Consider the following 20191-nt stretch of genomic DNA (forward strand, 5'->3'; position numbering starts at 1 on the left):
AGATGGAGAATGCTCAACTGAGGAGCCAGTTAGCAGCAGCCGGTCAGCAAATCCAGGATATTCTGGCCCGACTACCCCCTCTCACAACCAACATTAACGTTGGAGAGAGGCAAGGTGAGGCTCCAAAGTCTCGCCGGGGTAATCGGTCCAGGCATAGCCGTTCGGATAGACTTCCGACAGCCAACTCCACCCCTTCATCACACCATTGAGAGGCCAACTTCAGGGAAATGCCTGGGACTGGACAATAGCAATACAGCCGTTCGGTTAGGACGTCGACTCCTAGCTCTCAACCATCCTCGAGGACGCCCAGAAGAGCTCGAGGAAGTTCTCGGAGGAGATCCGGGGAGGGCCCACGACGTCAGCCCATCCCCAAAGACCGTCCTGCGCCTCATCCAGATCGCCCGGCGCGGGACCAGCAAGTTGGCAGGACCGAAAGGCCCCCGCCAAATTTGATCCGTCCAGACGGAACCAGGATCGCTTCTCCGGTCAGGCACCCTCCATCTCCGATCAGATATCCGTCTCCTCCTCGGCCCGTCCGAGACATCCCAGCTTACGGAAGTAGTAGGAGAAACCCACCATCAGCAGGACCTTCCCGGCGTAGCAGGGCGCCCGAAGAAAGCTCAGGTCCTCACCACCAAAGGCGAACTCCAAGCCTATCCGGCAGGAGTCATTGGACCGGCAGTCGCCGGAGTGATCTCTCTGGAGGAGACCTACGCCAGCGGCTAAGTTCGGCACAAAGCCACCTGACCGCCCAGGGAGACAGCCTTCGAGATCACCTCAACTCTCACAGAGAGGACCGAGCTAGAGATGGTAGCCAGGCTCTCTCGGGGGGGTCCGATCTGAGGTACATAACAGAGGGAATGTCCCAAATAACCTATCTCAAGATAGGAGGGGCAATAACCCACCTAATGTGGACAATGGGTCCGGCGCTGTTGAACAGCCCCGGAATGACCCAGGATCTTAGGAACAAACCCTCGAGCGCCTAACTCAGATGGAGGAACTGATGAGGAAGCTCCTATCAGAAAAAGAAAAAGACGAATATGATTCGGGAGACGAGATGGAACTCTTCGCCCCCAACATAGCAGCGACGGCGTACCCATCTGGTTTTCGTATGCCTCACTTGTCAAAGTTCAACGGGGACGGAGATCCGTCGGACCATTTGGGGATGTTCAACACCCTAATGATGGCCCATAACATTGGCCCGGAGCTGCGTTGCTTGATCTTCCCTTCCACACTGACCGGACCTGCCAGGCAGTGGTTCAAGCAGAGTAAAAGACAGTCAATCAGCTCCTGGAAGACCTTCTCAGCTGATTTCAAAAGGGCGTTCCGCGCCTCTCAGGCCGCCCATGTTCAAGCCGACTCCCTAGCCAATGTAAGGCAGCAGCCCGATGAGACGCTGAAAGCCTACTTGAGTAGATTCGCAAATGTCGCTGCTCGAGCCAGGGACGCAGATGATAGCTCCAAGCTCATGGCCATGAGAACCGGAATCCTGGTCGGGGGAGACCTGTGGAAAGACATTCAGAGGAAGGGAGTCAGCTCGGTTAACGAATTCCTTAACAGAGCCCAAGAGTGGATAAACTTGGAAGAAGCTAAAGCTTCAGCCGCGGGGACCAGCCAGGTTCCCGAGAAGCCCGTTGGAACGGGGACGGAGATCGTGATGGCGACTCCCGACGTCGCGCAGAACAACCCACCCGGTGGTGGCAAAAGAAAGGGGAATGGTGAAAACAATCAGCACGGTCAAAAGAAGAATAAGTCCGTGGATAAGTTCAAGCCCGTGTTCACAACATATACCGAGCTCACCCAGTCCAGGGAAAGTATCTTCCTGGCCAACTCTACTCGGGTCCCCTGGAAGAGGCCGGAACCATTGAAACACCACAAGGGAAAGAGAGACACTTCCAAATTCTGCCGTTTCCACAAGCCACAATACCGACGATTGCAGGCATCTAAAAGATGAGATCGAGACTCTCATCCGAGCAGGTCCCTTGGCGCAATACTCACGAAACAGGGTCCCAGCGAGTCGACCCGCTCCAGAAGTCCCAGCCAGTCAGCCCAGGCCTCGTGTAGATCAGGACGTCCCTCCTCGCGTGGTCGAAGGAGAGATATCCACCATCTCTGGAGGACCGCACATGGCTGGAACGAGCAGAGGCGCCCAGAAGAGATATGTGAATGAATTAAAGGCCCACAACGGAGCGGAGTTCGTCCCGGAGCAGCGCCAGTCGAAACAGCAGCGGTTAGAAAGGCAACCGATCACTTTTACGGAGGAAGACGCAGGCCATGTCCAATTCCCTCATAATGAACCCTTGGTAGTAGCAGTCCAGCTCGCCAACCGAAGAGTATGGAGAGTGTTGGTGGACAACGGAAGCTCGGTAAACCTCCTATTCTGATCCACCTTAGAAAAGATGGGATTGACTGTCGCCGAGCTAAAGGCGACCTCCATGATGCTGTATGGCTTTTCGGGAGAAGGGTCGGCAGCGATAGGGACGATCGAGCTGGTGATCACCCTAGGAGAAGAATCTCGAACAGTCTCCAAGCTACTTGAGTTCGTGGTCATAGACTGCCCCGCTGCCTACAACGCCATTTTAGGCCGGCCTACCCTCATAGCTTTCGAGGCTATCACTTCCATTCGACACCTCGCCATGAAGTTCCCTACTTCGACCGGAATCTGTACTATCAAGGGCGATCAGCTCGCTGCCAGGGAATGCTACAGCATTTCCATGAAGGGAAAATCTAAACCTGGGCAGCTGGCAATGGCCATTCAGGGCAAAGAGGAATCTCAGGGACCCTTGGTGGATCCTGAGATTGAAAAACCTCAGAGCGCCGAAGAGGAAAAGGTCGCCTTGAGTGAGGACATTGACCCACGAGTAGGCGAAGACAGATCTGGGCTCCAGGCCATTGAGGAGCTCGAGGAGGTGAACCTCGATCAGCAAATTCCGTCACGGATGGTCAAGCTCGGGAAAAACCTCTGTAGCAAGAGGAAGACGGAGCTGGCTACGTTTCTCCGGGCTAATTTAGATGTATTTGCCTGGTCCCACGAGGACATGGTAGGAATTAGCCCGAGTGTCATCATGCACACGCTCCATCTGGATAAAAGCGTTCCTGCCAAGTCTCAAAAGCAAAGGCGTTTAGGGACAACCCGAGCTGAAGCCCTAGAAGAAGAGGTAGCCCGACTCAAGAAATGTGCCTTTATCCGGGAAGCCAAATTTCCAATTTGGGTCACCAATCCCGTGCTAGTTCCGAAGCCCAACAGGAAATGGCGGACCTGCATTGACTTCTCCGATCTGAATAAGGCCTGCCCCAAGGATTGTTTTCCATTGCCAAGGATCGACCAGCTGGTGGATGCCACGACGGGGCACGAGCTCATGTCCTTTATGGACGCGTACTCAGGCTACAATCAGATCGCGATGAATCCAACGGATCAGGAACACACTAGCTTCATGACCCCAACTAATGTCTATTGCTACAAGGTCATGCCGTTCGGTCTGAAGAACGCCGGAGCTACCTACCAAAGGCTAGTAAACAGAATGTTCGCGGACCAGATCGGAAAGAACATGGAAGTATATGTTGATGACATGCTCGTCAAGTCAAAGACTGCCGACGACCATGTTTCCGACCTGGAAGAATGTTTTAAAATACTACGGAAATATGACATGAGGCTTAATCCCCAGAAATGCACTTTTGGTGTCGCATTCTGGAAATTCCTGGGGTTCATAGTTAATACCCGAGGAATCGAGGCAAACCCCGACAAGATCAGGTCACTGCTCGAGCTTCCTTCCCCCAGGTCGCGAAAAGATGTCCAAGGTCTCACAGGAAGGGTCAGCAGCACTCAACCGGTTCATTTCCAAGTCAACCGATAAATGTTTGCCCTTCTACAACCTGCTCCGGGGAAACAAGAAGTTTGAATGGACAGTAGAATGCGAAAGCGCATTCCTCGACCTGAAGGCACATCTGGCCGAACCACCTGTGCTATCCAAGCCCAAGGCAGAAGAGTCTCTCTTCCTCTACCTGGTCATCACTAAGGATGCGGCCAGCACCGTACTAGTACGAGAGGAAGACCAAGTGCAGAAGCCAGTTTATTACATCAGCAAGAGACTCCTCGGAGCAGAATCACGGTACCCACTGATGGAAAAATTGGCGTTCTGCCTAATCACGGCCTCGCGAAAGCTCAGACCGTACTTCCAGTCCCACTCGGTACACGTCATGACCGATCAGCCTCTAAGGCAGGTTTTGCAAAAACTTGAAGCATCGGGACGTTTGTTAAAGTGGGCGGTCGAACTCAGTCAGTTCGAGATTTTCTATACTCCACGAACTTCCATAAAAAGTCAGGCCTTGGCCGACTTCGTGGCAGAGTGCACGGGATTCCAGGAGGATCCATCAGAAGGCTCATATAAGCTCACCTCGCCCGAATCGTTGTGGAAGATCTTTGTGGATGGTTCATCCAACGAGAGCGGTTCCGGGGCGGGAATCATTCTGATCTCCCCCGAGGGACATAGGTTCCACTCGGCGCTAAGGTTCAGGTTCAAGGCCTCCAACAACGAGGTGGAGTACGAAGCTTTGTTAGCCGGGTTGAGGATAGCCAATGAGTTAAAGGCGAGCTCCGTCCAGTGCTTTAGTGACTCCCAGCTCGTGGTAAACCAGGTTCTGGCCGAATATCAGGCGCGGGGACCCAAGATGGCCGCCTATTTGGCAAGGGTAAAAGCCGAGCTGTCCGCATTTGAGTGAGGATCGATCGAACAAATACCTCGAGAACAGAATGCCAATGCAGATGCCCTTGCCAAACTCGCCACCTCGGGAGAGACGGAGACCCTGGGGTTGGTGCCAATAGAATTCTTGGAAAAACCAAGTATAGAAGAAGATCGGGCAGAGGTCGAGATGATTGATGCTCGACCGACCTAGATGACCCCCATTCTTGAATATCTCGTCGAGGGCAAGCTGCCCGAAGGACGTAGCGACGCGCAGTGAGTCCTATATCAAGTCCCTAGATATACAATAGTTGATGGGATATTGTACCGACGTGGGCACTCCCTACCTCTCCTCCGGTGCGTTCTTCCAGATGAGGCGAAGGCCATCCTGCAGGAAATTCACGAAGGATTCTACGGAGACCACACTGGGGGGCAAAGCCTGGCCTTAAAGGTTCTCAGGCAAGGTTATTACTGGCCAACTCTGTCCAAAGACGCGATCTCATACGTGAAAAAGTGCGACAAATGCCAGCGATTCTGTAACGCCCTACTTCCTTAGAGCTGTTACTAAGTGATTTTTAAGACAAAACAGTGTGCAATGAACTCGCTAACCGAGGTTTTGAGACAAAAGTGTGACTAATTAAAATTTAAGGCTGTAATCTTAGAAAATGCGTCGTTTCATTTAAAACTGCTAGTATTAAACATTTGGGATCCCAAAATAAGGTTTGAAAACTATTTACATCTTGAAATAAGTTTACAGTTGATAAATCATAAAATCATAGATTATTACAGCCATTTTCAAATAAACCCCCAACCAAAGCAGTCAGGCAGGCCAAACATGTACGCGTCGCCTCACGCTCTCCGTACTCATGGTTGGTTGACTCAGCCATTGCCCTTACCTGCAACATAGAGCACCCGTGAGCCGAAGCCCAGCAAGAAAACTCATGCAGAACATAACATATGCAAATAATAATATCACTGGCATAATTCACTGATAAATAGGAAAACCATCATAATACACAAGTACGGTCGTGCCGCCCCCGAGGCCTTACCAAAGCCTGGGGTTTCGGTTCTCATCGCGAGGATAACTCATGTATCCCTTGGGTCCCACCCTGAATATAAGCATCCCATGTGCTGTGTGTTACTTTCGGCCCCACGGCCGTACCCGGCCTACGCCGCACTCGGCCCTTGCCGTTCATTTCATCATAATCACACATAGCATAAATCAAGCAACACTCAAACAAATGCTAATTCAATTAAATCTGCACCCTAACATGTAATGCAGTATAGGGCCACGCCCGGAAATCATCTCATCATGCAACATGCAATATAGGGCCGTGCCCCGCAATCACACTATGGGCCCACGCCCTATCCTACGGGTGTTATAGTTTTCTTACCTGACAATTCGATAGTTAAAATCACCTGACTCCTTGAGCACGATCCCACTCGAGCCTTAGCGCACACCTAGGCACAAACATAGGTCAAAGTCAACACCGAACCCCAAGTCCGAAAACCTAGCCTCGGGACCAATCCCGAGCCCCCCGGGAAGTCCTAGATCCACAAAACAAGGTGGCGGAGTCAAACCCCGAACCCTAGGTCAAAATCCCTCACAAATAGCCCAAAAACCCCATTTTGGGCGCAGGGTAGCGCTACAGCGCTCAAAAGAGAGCGCTATAGCGCTACAAGCAGAATCAGCACCTCCCCAGAAAGAAGGCCTAGCGCTACAGCGCCCAAAGACTAGCGCTGTAGCGCTAGTTGCAGGCAGCCAAAACCAAAAATCGCTTCTTGCGATTTTCTTCTCTCATTTCAACTCCAAACTTGTCCAAGTCTTTCCCAAGCCCAAAAACAAACTTATACACACCTCACACTCATCCCAAGCATCCCAAGAACTCAATCCCAAGCTCAAGCAACCCAACAACTCAAAATCTACCATGAACAACCCTAAACCAGAAATTCATGTAAACCACAAAGATAGAGTCTTAGAAATCATACCATTAATGCAATTTCGACCTTGATTCAACCCTAGGCCTCCTTAGCTTGATCATCATCAAAGCTTGACCTAATTTTCCCCAAAAGTCCCATCCATTTAGCTCAAAAACACAGCTCAAAACCAGTAAAGCCCTAAAACTGAAATCCTCAAGAACTTACCTCAAGTTTCAGATGTTCTTGCTAATCCTTGCCAAGTCTTCAAGTGTAACCTTAAGATTCTTGATGCTCAGCCTATCCTAGCTCCCCACTGAGCTTGACCTCAAGAAAAAAATGAAGAGAAGAGGTGCTAGAACCCCCAAACCGATCCCTTAGAAAACCCATCAGTTTTCTCTCTTTTCTTTCTTTCCTTTTTCCTTTCTTTTTCAGCCCCTTTACTCTATTCTACAAAATCCACTAAGTGTATAAAGCCTCATTTATTCTATCTTCAAAAGCCAATTGACCAAAATGCCCTCCCTATTAATTCTAAACCCTTTTACCCAAGTAGGGCCATTTTAGTCATTTACCCAATTCCCGATAATCCTTAAGTGTCTCTAATATTCTCCCGTTGCTTCCCAATACCTGATAAATCACCAAATAATTATCCCCCATCATCAAAATAAATCTCAATCTATTTCTCTGAATTCCTGTTCATACCCCCAGGCTCGCCCCGAGCCGGGTATAAATTCCCGCTAAGACTTTCCGCTAGCCTGCTCACTGGGATCGCCTTGAGTCACAAATCACTGATACACCCACATACCACTGCGGTCTCAACAATCATCACATATCAATGCAGTTATGCCCAACATGGCCAAAATTACAATTATGCCCTTCTAACACGATCCGGGCCTACATGCATACTAACATACATAGTCATGCATCTCAGATAAAAAAATGGTCATATAACATGCTTTAAATCATAACCATGCATTTAAATCATTAAAATCGCACATATAAATCCCATCATGCCCTCCTGGCACGCTAATCAAGGCCCTCAAGCCTTATTAGCGGATTTGGGTCGTTACAGATTCGCTGCAGTTGCCCGAGCCCCTCCAGTCGGGCTGAGGATGATCTCGGCCCCTTGGCCGTTTGCTGTTTGGGGAATAGACCTAGTGGGCGCCCTGCCCACTGGAAAGGGCGGGGTCCGTTACGCCGTGGTAGCCATAGACTACTTCACTAAGTGGGCCGAGGCAGAGCCGTTGGCAACAATAACGTCGAAGAAGGTACTCGACTTCGTGGTTAAAAGCATCATCTGTCGATTCGGTCTACCGAAGAAAATCGTCTCCGACAACGGCACTCAGTTCGATAGCGACCTGTTCATCGAGTTTTGTGAAAGGCACGGGATTGTAAAAAGCTTCTCCTCCGTGGCCTATCCTCAGGCGAACGGCCAGGTCGAGGCTGTCAACAAGACTCTAAAGGCGAGCCTCAAGAAGAGATTAGATGAGGCAAAGGGGGTCTGGCCAGAACAGCTCCCCCAGGTCCTATGGGCATACCGGACCTCGCATCGGACTCCTACGGGTCATACTCCTTTCTCCCTAACCTTTGGGAGTGAAGCAGTCCTCCCCGTGGAAGTTGAGGTTCTGTCACATAGAGTCCAGTCTTTCGACCAAGATCGGAACCATGAGCTCCTGTGCCATTCCCTCGATCTAATTGATGAAAGGCGAGAGGATTCGCAACTCCAGCTCGCCCATTATCAGCAGAAGATCACTCGCTACTTCAACTCTAAAGTCAAAAAACGCGCCTTTAGCGTTGGCGACTTGGTCCTAAGGAGAGTTTTCCTGGCCGGGAAAGATCCCAAGGATGGAGTCTTGGGACCAAACTGGGAAGGACCATACCAGGTCATCGAAGTTATCAAGGAGGGAACTTATAAGTTAGCCCGACTTGATGGAGGAGTCGTACCACGAACTTGGAACGCCATCCACTTAAAGAAATATTATCAATGATCCACTTGTAAGGCCTGGAAGGCCACTTTCTATATATTAATAAAAATCAGCTTTTTACGCACATTTGCAATTGTAATCTTAAAGTAACCACGAAAGACCCTTTCCCAGTTACTTGGGGGGCATATGGTACCTGGATATAACCAGGTCTCCTTAATGACTTAGATGCTGATTTTTATCTACGGATCGTTGCTCTTCTTAAAGAGCTTGAGACACGGATAAGGGTTAACGTCAACTAAGTCCTATCCTGGTTTTAACTAGGTCATAAAAACTTGGAAGTTAACTTAAATTTATTGATCGTGTTTCTTCTTAAAGAACTCGAGATATGGATAAAAGTTAACCCGAACTAAGTTTTCAAAATAAGTTCCTGGTTTTAACTAGGTCGTAAAAACTTGGAAGTTAACTTAAATTTATTGATCGTGTTTCTTCTTAAAGAACTCGAGATATGGATAAAAGTTAACCCGAACTAAGTTTTCAAAATAAGTTCCTGGTTTTAACTAGGTCATAAAAACTTGGAAGTTAACTTAAATTTATTGATCGTGTTTCTTCTTAAAGAACTCGAGATATGGATAAAAGTTAACCCGAACTAAGTTTTCAAAATAAGTTCCTGGTTTTAACTAGGTCGTAAAACTTGGAAGTTAATTTAAATCTATTTATCGTTGTTCTTCTTAAAGAATTCGAGATATGGATAAAAATTAACACGAACTAAGTTTATATATAAAAAAAAAAGGGATATATATATTGTAGCCGAAAGCATGAAAAAATATGAGTTAAAAGCGCAAGGCAAATTGTCTCGAGGTAAAGACACCTCATGCAAAAGTTACAAAAAAAAAAAAAAAAACTTCAAAATATATAAAGAGAAAGAGAGAAGAGCGCCCTAAGCTCCGTCAGTCGGCCCTTTGGAGGTCGCCGTTTCATCTTGCTCCGCCGCACCAGAGACTTCCCCAGTCTCCGAAGGTGGCGCCTCTTTGTCGAGGCGAGCTTGGAACTTCACCAACAAGCGCGCCTAGAAATTCGGTGGCATGAAAGAGAGGTCAGCCTCCGGATTATGGAGCCAACAGTGGTAGAACAGATCCTGCATGGACTACTCCGAGATGGTCTTCTCTTCCTCCAGGGCGGCCTGGGCGGTCTGGATCTCTGTCCTCGCTGCCTCAAGGTCCACCTGCGAGGTGGCAAGGGATGTCTCGAGCTCCTGGACCTTCGAACGGGTCTTCTCCAGATCGACCTGGGCCCTCTCCAACTCGCCCTTCGAGGATGTCAGGGCATCCTTGGCCACCTTAACCTTCTGAAGGGTGGCCTGGTGCTCGGTCCTCATGTCATCGAGCTGAGTCCTGGCCCTGATGATGCTTCGGTGAAGGGCGATGACACCCTGCGAGGAATGAAAGATAAACCGGCTCAGAGAAAAAATTAGGCAAAGTGTAATGGTAAAAGCTTTAAAAGAATAGGGCAACTTACCGTTAGGGTCATGCTCATGGAAGAGTCCATGACGTCAACCGGGCTCATCGTCTCAATAGTCCGGAGTTCCTTCTCGGTGAACTTGTAGATAAGGTTAACGGCGTAGCTCGCCGATTCGTACACCGTTCCCCGAAAGACCTCTGGGATCTTCTCCAGGTCCTGGGGATTGACCGGGATGCATACATCGGAGGCCACCACAGGCGGAGTCCCGAGCTCCATCCCTGCGTCCTGGGTGACGGTTGGAGTTCGCTGAGGTGGCGGAGGCATTTGGCCTGCTCAGGCAGCAAGAAGAATCGCTCCCGCGTCCTGGGCTGCCGGGGCTTTCTCCTTCTCCTTTGCAGGAGATTTAGTGGAGACCCCGGCAGAGCTCTTGGAACCCCGGAGCCTTTTCTCTCTTGGCCCGGCTGGGGGGTTCCCCCCGAAGACTATGCCCCGCAAGCTATCCTCGGGCTGAGACATCTCTTCTGTCAAACAGAAAAAAAAAAAAATACATGGTTATTACAAGTTAGCAATCATACAAAGATAAAGACAAAAGGTTAAAGCTAAAAAAGCATATGAATACTGAGGGAGCCCTACCCCCCAAGCTGGAAGAACCTAAGACAATTATTTCACAAACTGGCGCAGGTTCTAGGTTTGGTTCTGACTCAGGGCTAGACTCTTCTACATACTGCCTAAGCCCCGGAGCATAGTTACCCCTCTGGAGTGATGGCCATGTGCGTAGGTTGGTCCCATACTCCTCGAATAAAATCGACCTAAAACCTAGGGTGTTATCTACTACTACGGTACCCCTAGGCCGGTTCTCTTGGTGATCCAGCACGAGCCGGTCAACACAATGGAGCAGGAGTGTGTTCAGGTCTGTATCCCTTCGGTGACGATGGACGATCTGCCTAGGATTGAGCCTAACCAGCCGGGGGTCTGCTATGGCCCTATCTAGACTCTTAAACAAGTAAGGGTTACCTTGGCCAGAAGGACCCGTGGCTGCTCCGGATCGGACCCTCTCCTCGCCCATCCTCTGGGCGACCTCCAAGGTCCTCTTCCTGTTCCTCACGAGCGGAACTTTGGCTGCCTCGTCCTCCTCGTCTTCCTCTACCGCGACCTCCTCCCCGATGATAGGTCTGTTGTCGCGGGCTGGGGGTGGCCCCCGGGGCCTCTTTAGGTTCAGGGTCTGGTTTGGGAAGATCAGTTTGCAAAACACCATCGTCTCGTCTGTCACGAGCACACGATAGTCCTTCTCACTGGGGGGCAAGCCCGCCAGTGTTTCATATTGGCCCCCGAGGGTCACAGACTTTTCGGTCCTCGCGTAGATGGCTGCAGGATTGGCTGGAATCAGAATGGAATACGGGAGGAGCTAAAATAAAATAACACTTAAAAGGCGAGCTAAGATCAGGGATTACTTACGAGGACGATTGAAATAGTGGTTGTCGCAGTTCCGGAACCCAGTTGACATGAAGAACTGGTCCTTGAAGTCATTTGGGTGGATGGGCAGCTCGATCACCGCCGCCGTATTGGGAAAACGGGTTAAATAGTAAAACCCGTCACCTCGCCCCCGCTGATTCGGGCTGGCTTTGAGGCAAAAGAAATATAAAATATCAGCAGGAGTAGGGACCTCCCACTCCTGCTTCTTGAATAAATACCTCAACCCTGCCAGCAGACGGTAGGAGTTGGGGGGGAGCTGAAAAGGGGCCAACCCCACGTAGTTCAGGAAATCAGCGAAGTACTGATCCAGGGGAAGGAAGGCCCCTGCCTTGAAGTGTTCACCGCTCTAGGCCGCGAACGATTCATCGAGCGGCGTGCAGCTCCGCTCGCTATCCGCAGCAGGTCGGGCAATAACGGAGGCTTTCCCTAGTGGAATGTTGTGAGTGAGGAAGAGTTTGTTGATCTTCGCCTGGTCGGTTACCTTTGAGACGATTCTCTCCGCCTCAAAGAATGCGTCGGGGGCCACCTCGACCTCCTTCTCCATGGCTGGCCCGAAGCGGGGGATCGGGGAGCTAGGCATCACCGCCTTTCCTTTTTCCTGCTGGGAGGCCGAGCTTCCAATGTTCTTCTGAGGGAGGTTCTTTTTTGGAGCCATCTGGTCGCCTAGCGAACAAAAGAAAACACTTTAGAAAAGGCGACCCCAACAGAAGGAAGAAGCAATTATTATTTGCACGAGCTGAGGTAAGCCCAGCTCATGGAGAGTGGAACCACGCGGTTCAGTGAACACGCGTGTATGCTCCCAACAGATCCCAGATTACTCGGAATTCGCGTGTTAGGGGATTCAGAATAGAATTTTCCTTGGGGGGAAAGTTTCAATAGGCAGAAAATTACAAAACCGCTTATGAGGCGTGTTCCCTAAGCTACCCGGTTTTGCACCGAAAAATTCCCAAAACTCCTACCCAGAAATTTGTCCAGAAAAAGCACCCTGAAACCCATACTCTAAAGCAATTTCTTACAACAAATGTGGCCTAACCAAAATAGGGCTGTCACCCTCCATATCCACACAACCCAGAAAACCCTTGCATGCGGCTACAGTGAATTTTTTTTCCTAAGCTACAGTAGCTGTTTTCAAAATGAACAGGGTCAGGAAAGTTACAGTGTATGGCTGGGAGGTAGACGAGGGCGTTGCGTTGGTAGGAGCTTCGTCGATGTAGTAGCTTCCAAAGCTTCGGAGGAATCCGTGCGCCTAAGCTTCGTGAACGATGAAAATGGCAGCAACAGGGTTGAGGGTTTCGTTCTTCTGAAATATGGAGAACGAAGAGAAAAGGAGATTTGGAAAATTTTGAATGAAAGGGTGGCCACCCCCTTTTTATATACGTGAAGGATCACGTGTAGAAGGCTCTTGGGTGGCCTTGGTGAGGGATCCGAGGCCTTCCACTCGAAATACGAAACGACGGCTGGGCATAGGCTAGGCCATTAAATGCGGTTCTCGTAAGACGTACCGTCACCACCCACAACGTTCCACGTATTAGACGCCTGCGTAAAGAGTGGAATGCGAAGAGTCTATGGGGAAGTCTAAAAGCCCCCACTGTGGTCTTATATACGACGTCATGTACCACGAGCAGGAGCTTGGGGGGGGGGGCAGATGTACGCCCTGGTTTTCCCACGGGCTGATTAGAAGGCCGAGCTACGGACTAATCACGATTAGCCCATTAACATCCCCAAGACCGGAGCTCCCATTTCGAGGTCGTACCTTATTAGCTCGAGCAATCCCTGAGGACTCGCCAAGGTTGCCCAGGACTGGGTGAAGGAATCCGAAGGCCGAAGGTCGGGTCAAAGAAGCAGCTCGTGGCACGAGCTACGTATGGAGCTCTGACCCTCTGTAAAGTCAACACATGCAAGATAAACATGTATATATCTGACATCACGTGTCCGATATCTCCCTGACTTCTCTGACACGCAGCAGGAACGTGCGTGTTCAGATATCCACGGCTGGGTTGGGCCGTGCGGCCCATTATCTCCTTACCTATCGATTTGACCATACTTATGTGTCAGGTTTAGGAATTAATCATGAATGTCACAGAGTTGATATGACAAATAATAAGGTCACGGGATGACCTCCTTACCAACTTCCAGGTGCCTTCTCCTATAAATATGGAGAACCTGAGAGTTGATAAGGGTTGGAAAAAATAGCATCCGAATAGATATATGCTTTGTAACAAAATACCCAGAGTATATCAATAATATTGACTAGTAGAGTAGAAGGATTTTAACCTTCGAACCACTTAAAAATGTGTCTTGAGTCACCTAGTTCATTCTCTAAGATTCTATATCTACGACGGTTCTAGATTCAGTACTAATCCCTTTCTCTTCTTCTCTTAATTACCTGTTGGCGAAGAACCGCGTCAACAATCCTCCTATTAGCGTGTAATGATTTGCCTTATGTGAACAGATGTTGAAGAATGCGGATATGCGACTCAATCCCTTCTGTCAGCGCTTGATAGTTTGCTTTATATTTTGTGATAACATGAACTCTTTTGTGCTTTGTGAGAATAAGAAGTACTTTGTGCTTTGTGAGATCATGAACTACTTTGTCATTCGTGAGAACAAGAACTACTTTGTGCTTTGTGAGAACAAAAAGACTATGTGTACTTTCATTATCCTTTTATAATTGCTATTTTTTTAAATATCATAAATGCCTAAAAAATAAGTATAGCAGATATATTTAGTGGAGAGTGATCAAAACAAAAGAATAGAAATAGTAATGGAAATAAGACTAGGAATAAAGTGGAATAAAATTGAATATTGATACTTTTAAATTTTTATTGGGTATTGGAATGAATTTTCATGAAATTTTTGAATACTATTTCATTAAAATGATATTGTAATTCTTTCAAATTGAAAAAAAAAAGAATAAAAGGGAATTAATTTACATATTCTATTTGGTTCCACTATCCTCACCAAAACATTTCCTTTGTTTGGAAAACGCAGACTTGGACACGTGATCTTCTTCTTGAATTTTACACTAATTAATTATTCTTAATTATTTACCGAGAACGGACTTCGTATTACGATTACGATTACCCCTAAAACAATCGTATTATTATACCAAAGTCCGAACACAATCTCTGCTATTTCTAGTCCATTATAATGGGATAATAATATCATTGACCGTCACAATCTCTGCTTCTTTTTTCTGCTTCATTGGAGACCCAAGCCAACGCCATAGCTGCCAGCCACACCACATCCCTCAATCTCAATATTCCTATTGTTTGTTTTCCGATAAAGGAAAAAACAACAAAGTAGAAATCATTTTTCTTTTGCTTTCTTGGGAAAATTAAGCATTGCTCTTTTGAGAAAATCCTTTATTTATCCTGGAGTGTTTATATACTATATATATATAAATATTATATGGTTCTTCTCTGCCAATTCGTTCTCCGGCTCAGATCTCAAGCTTCTTTCTTCTCAGAGATTTTTCCTGCAAAACCCTAACTTACTTCATTTTCTTCTAACCTCGATGCACGGCTACAGCCGCCTCGGTACCGCAAGGTCCAGCGGCTCGCCGCCTTCATCGCCTCGGTTTCGCCATGGCCGGAGTAAGAGCGGCAGCGGAAGAGGATCGAAGCAGAGTATTGTAGAGAAGGTCATCTTTATACTTATATCTGCAGTGTTTAGGAGAAGAGGCGTGCTATTGTTGGCGCCGCTGCTTTACATTTCGGGAATGTTGTTGTATATGGGCTCGGTGAGCTTCGATGTTGTTAGCTTGAAAAATGGTGTCGTTGTAGTTCACAAGCATCCTCCACCGGGTTCCGTGTACAGGAGCCCTCAGGTCTTTGAGAAGCTTTGGCGTTTTATGGAAGCTGAAAGCAATGGAACTGAAAATGTGGTACTTTTTCTGGCTTCATATATATGTATTTGAGAGAGAGAGGAGAGGGGGGGGGGGGGGGGGGGGGGGGTGGAAGTTTGATTTTTTGTTTATATTTGCAGGCGGGTTCTGTGCTTGAATTGTATGTTATGAGAATTTGGTTCAAGGGTTCATCATCTGGGTTGGGATCTTTGCTATAATGGTCAACGATTGTGATTTTAATGCGGTTAATTTTATAAGCACAGGTGTTTGTCTTCCAGTCCAGTCCAATGTAGCTGATTTTTAAATTCTTTAGGCATAAATGATATACTGAATATATAAGCATCCCAGTTGTCTCATTACGTTTGACAAAATCAGAAACTTACCGTTTTTCAATTGATTAATTACATTCTCACCTAATTACACGGCCTCTCATAATGGACATGCCTCTGATTTTGGCAGTTCAAGTTGATTAGCTTCTGAATGGTTAGCATTTTGAGGGGATTTGCAAAATTGTGTGTATTTTCTTTTCAAGTATTCTTTGACCACGATGAAATGATACAGCAAAATAAAAAGCCAATGTGACAAGCTATGAATGAATAACATGCAGTTGATATCGGTGTGGAATTCTAAAGTGCATCAGGTTTGGAAGCCTTGTGTTTACAAGGATATCTCAAAAGCAGGTTTGAGATTTATATATGAGAATCATACTACCTATTGCTAGATAAATTTAATTTAAACAGCTTTCATAAATGTATCTAAATATTAGTCATCTTGGATTGCGCATGTCTTTTGCTATTTGTAATGCCCTTGTATTTTCTTTTTTCAGTAAGAGATCACTTTTCTTCCTTATATCTTTTTTAATACGTTGAATTAATTATCACCTATAAACTTAATTTAGTGGCACGGCAGTGAAAGCAACTTATGTTTTCATAATTATTCTTGTCATTATAATCCTTTGAAGAAATAAGACAATTGTTGCTGTACATTGTTAAATACACTTAGTTAACTTCCTGTCTTTCCTTGGTTTTTCAGAATTGCCAAAGTCGAATGGTTTTTTCATAATTGAAGCAAATGGCGGGTTAAACCAGCAACGTCTGTCGGTATATTCTTAACAATTATAGATCCATATTGTAGTTTTAATGCACCTATTCCCAGCATCACCTCCAAAACATTACAAAATTTTGTAAGAAAATATAAGAAAGGCCGATTTATCTGTAAATGAAACCAAATAGAGAAAGCAGTTGTCACAGAAAAAACAAAAAGAAAGAAAAAACCTTAACCTAACCTAATTAAGTTAAGGAAACCAAGTTTTTTTTTTCCCAAGAACTTTGATAGTATTAATAGTTGTTGGACTTGGATATCGGATTTTTTTTCTTGATGTTTCAAATATTTACATGTTGTAAATATTTTAGTATTACCATTTCTTATATAGTATTTTTTTTTTCTCGAATAACTTATCATTATTTCACATGCAGATTTGTGATGCTGTTGCTGTGGCTGGACTATTGAATGCAACTCTTGTAATTCCAATTTTTCATTTGAATAGTGTTTGGCGAGACTCCAGGTGATTATTGCATAATTATGATATTCTTACCCGATTACCACATCTTAGCTTTTGAATTATGAAGTTGTTTATTACCATGAAATGGAGCATGCTTTGTGTCTTAGTTGAGCCCATGTGATTCCCATATTTTATCTTTAAACATAATAATGAATTTAAATAAAATAATAGACTAACATATTCAATTTCATATGCAAAATATATAATTTGTTCTGCAATTTATAAAAAGTTTACAAGCATTCTTTTTTATTGCTAACTTGCAGCAATTTTAAGGATATATTTGATGAAGAATTTTTCATCCATACTCTCCGAAATCAAGTGAATGTAGTGAGGGAGCTACCAGAAGATGTTCTTCAGCGTTTTGACAATAATATAAGCAAAATCGTGAATCTTAGAGTAAAAGCTTGGTCAAGTCCAACTTACTATCTTCATAAGGTCCTTCCAAAGTTGGTAGAAATGGGGTATGTGTATTCAACTTTAATTGATCCTTTTAAATCTAGATTTCATTTGAATCTTAGCGGGCCTTCACTTTTTCAAAATCACGGGCATTGGACAAGGTCATGTCTGCAATAAACTTTCGTCTTTAATTTCTTTTATTATTGGAACTGTGGCCATGGTGATTTTTGCATGGTTTTTGGTATCATTAAGAAATTTATACTTTCAATGATGGAGAATATTATTTGCATAGGTCCCACCTAGTTGGTTTTCAGAAATGGCTTTAGTTTTTTTGTCAAGGTTGGTATCAGTAATAGACAAGATTAGAAGACACGGCCCTAGTAAATCCTTTAATATTGAATAAGAGAGTTAATTCCCAAATACATAAAACCATTTACATGGTGCAGTGCCTGTCCATTTTGCTTATGTGTACACTACGTGTTTTTAACTTTAACCCTGCCAAAGTTGATTTAGGTTCTCGATTGTACTCAAATAAGGATGATCAAATATGCATGCTTTTCTATACCCCTCTTTCCCTCATTATGTAGACTTGTATTTGTACAGTGACAGCTATATATAGTTTTCCCTCCATGGTGCAGGGCTGTGCGGATTGCACCATTCTCCAACAGATTGGCTCATGCAGTTCCTTCAAGTGTCCAAGGGCTTAGATGCTTAGCCAATTTTGAAGCACTAAGATTCTCAGAACCTATAAAGAGGCTGGCAGAGAAAATGGTAGATCGAATGATTAAGAAAAGCTACCAGAGTGATGGAAAATATGTATCTGTACATCTTCGGTTTGAAGAGGTATAAATGAACTTAATTTTTAGGTATACTACGGGTACAAATAAAACCTAATCTTCTCTTTTTCTAGGATATGGTTGCTTTTTCATGCTGCGAATATGGTGGTGGAGAGGAAGAGAAACATGAAATGGATATTGCTCGAGAAAGAAGTTGGAGAGGAAAATTTAGGAGAAGGGGCAGAGTAATAAGGCCTGGTGCAAATCGAGTGGATGGAAAATGTCCTTTAACTCCTTTGGAGGTATATACACTCCGTAGTTCATAAGTTATTCAGGATATAGCAACTTGCTGAAGTTGTATTGTCTATTGGGGGTGGTGACTAAATATGTTGCAACTTTCAGTGATTCATGTAACCATCCTTTTGTCTGTAGGTGGGAATGATGCTCAGGGGCATGGGTTTCGATAAAACTACTTCTGTATATGTTGCAGCTGGAAAAATTTATAAAACAGAGAAGCATATGGCCCCACTAAAGCAAATGTTTCCTCGTTTAGAAACGAAAGATACATTAGCTTCCCCAGAAGAGCTTGCTCCTTTTAAGGTAATATGTCATGTTCACCTTTCCCATCATCTTTTTGAGCAAAAGATTACAAGATAATGAATGCAAGAGCATCTTTGTTTGTAGTGATCCTATAAATCTTATTCTGTTTTGAAGTCTAGTTTGGTTGTCCCTATCATTAATGAGATTTTAAAAAGTGTAATATGTTACGGCAATTTTTGTTAAGATTGAAATTTCTGATACAGGGCCACTCATCTAGGTTGGCTGCTCTTGATTACACGGTTTGCCTATACAGTGAAGTGTTTGTCACCACTCAGGGTGGCAATTTTCCCCATTTCTTGACCGGCCACCGGCGCTATTTGTTCGGGGGACATGCAAAGACGATCAAACCCGACAAGAGGAAATTAGCTCTGTTGTTTGATAATCCAAATATCAGGTGAACATGGCCGTTTTAAACACACTTGGTTTGCAAATATAATCCAAATATCACAGGAAAATTAACTGAACCATTTCATACGTTATTTTACTTGTTGTCTAGATGGGAAGACTTCAAACGACAAATGCGTGACATGCTTCGCCACAGTGATCAAAAGGGTATTGAGACAAGAAAACCTAGTGGCTCTTTATATACATTTCCGATGCCAGATTGCATGTGTAAACAAGCCGAGCAAAGAGTGAAAACGTTAATAATACAACAAGACGTGTGAGATTTTTATTATAGAAAATCTCGATTTATTTATAGAATTTTTTTTATCATTATTTATAATTGTAGGAAGTCTCGATTAATTAATTTTTTTACACTTGTAATGTATAAATATATTGTTTTTTTTTGTTCGTTTTTGGGTTGATTAATTCTGCCGAAGTGTGGCCTTCTATATGTTAAATTCATTGTACATGGAAGATAAGAATTTATGGGAAGTTATCTTCCTGTTCTTTCTTTTTCAAAGCTGCAATAAAAAGGTTCAGACTTTATATATGCCAAATCTCAGTTTGCATGCGAGTAACTTCCATATCTAAATAAGATCAGGTAATAGCATGAATTTGTAGGGTTTATCGAGTTTTTCTGAAACTATAAATGTATTAAGATATGAGAGCTAGAAGGAAAGGTTAGATAACTGTTTTTACGTGGTTGATGCGTTAATGAGCCTTAGTCAACGAGTTACTAGTATTAAGTTTTAGAGAGTTTTGATAATGGAGGCATTTTACAAGTTCGGTAGCATTTTGCTTACAATAAAATTTTGGGATCCTCACTACAGTGCACAACTAACCTTATTTATAGGCAGTCATGTCATTTGGGTCGGACCAGGCCCAATAAGAATATAATTACAATTGCTCGCTAATGGAGTCATTGTTATCCAGATTTCCGGATAGCGTTTAAATTGATGTCCTCGGGGAAACAGAATTATCGATGTCTTTCACGGTAGGTGACCAGAGCTTGCGGATGGACAGAAAGGCTTCGCCTCTCTCGTTTAGTGTCCGGATTACTCTTCCAAGCAAACACAACACGGAAACTCGTCTTCTCTCCCGGACTCCCGAAGGGGTATCCTTCGGGGAAGCCCCTTCCAGGAGAAGCTCTTCGAGTGGTCTCCGCGGAAACAGTT

General features: G+C 45.3%; 1 protein-coding gene across 1 annotated transcript; it reads left to right on the forward strand.

Moving 5' to 3' along the window:
• Positions 1-14465: 14465 nt before the first annotated feature.
• Positions 14466-19566, forward strand: LOC133807097 (O-fucosyltransferase 9). The gene is made up of 10 exons (XM_062245244.1): positions 14466-15338; positions 15907-15979; positions 16332-16399; positions 16775-16863; positions 17124-17321; positions 17895-18099; positions 18167-18334; positions 18465-18632; positions 18836-19026; positions 19129-19566. Exons 1-10 carry the CDS (start codon positions 14970-14972, stop codon positions 19295-19297), a joined length of 1698 nt encoding a protein of 565 aa, XP_062101228.1. The 5' UTR covers positions 14466-14969; the 3' UTR covers positions 19298-19566.
• Positions 19567-20191: the final 625 nt, after the last annotated feature.

Source organism: Humulus lupulus, chromosome X, assembly GCF_963169125.1.
Source record: "Humulus lupulus chromosome X, drHumLupu1.1, whole genome shotgun sequence".
Taxonomy (NCBI): Eukaryota; Viridiplantae; Streptophyta; class Magnoliopsida; order Rosales; family Cannabaceae; genus Humulus; species Humulus lupulus.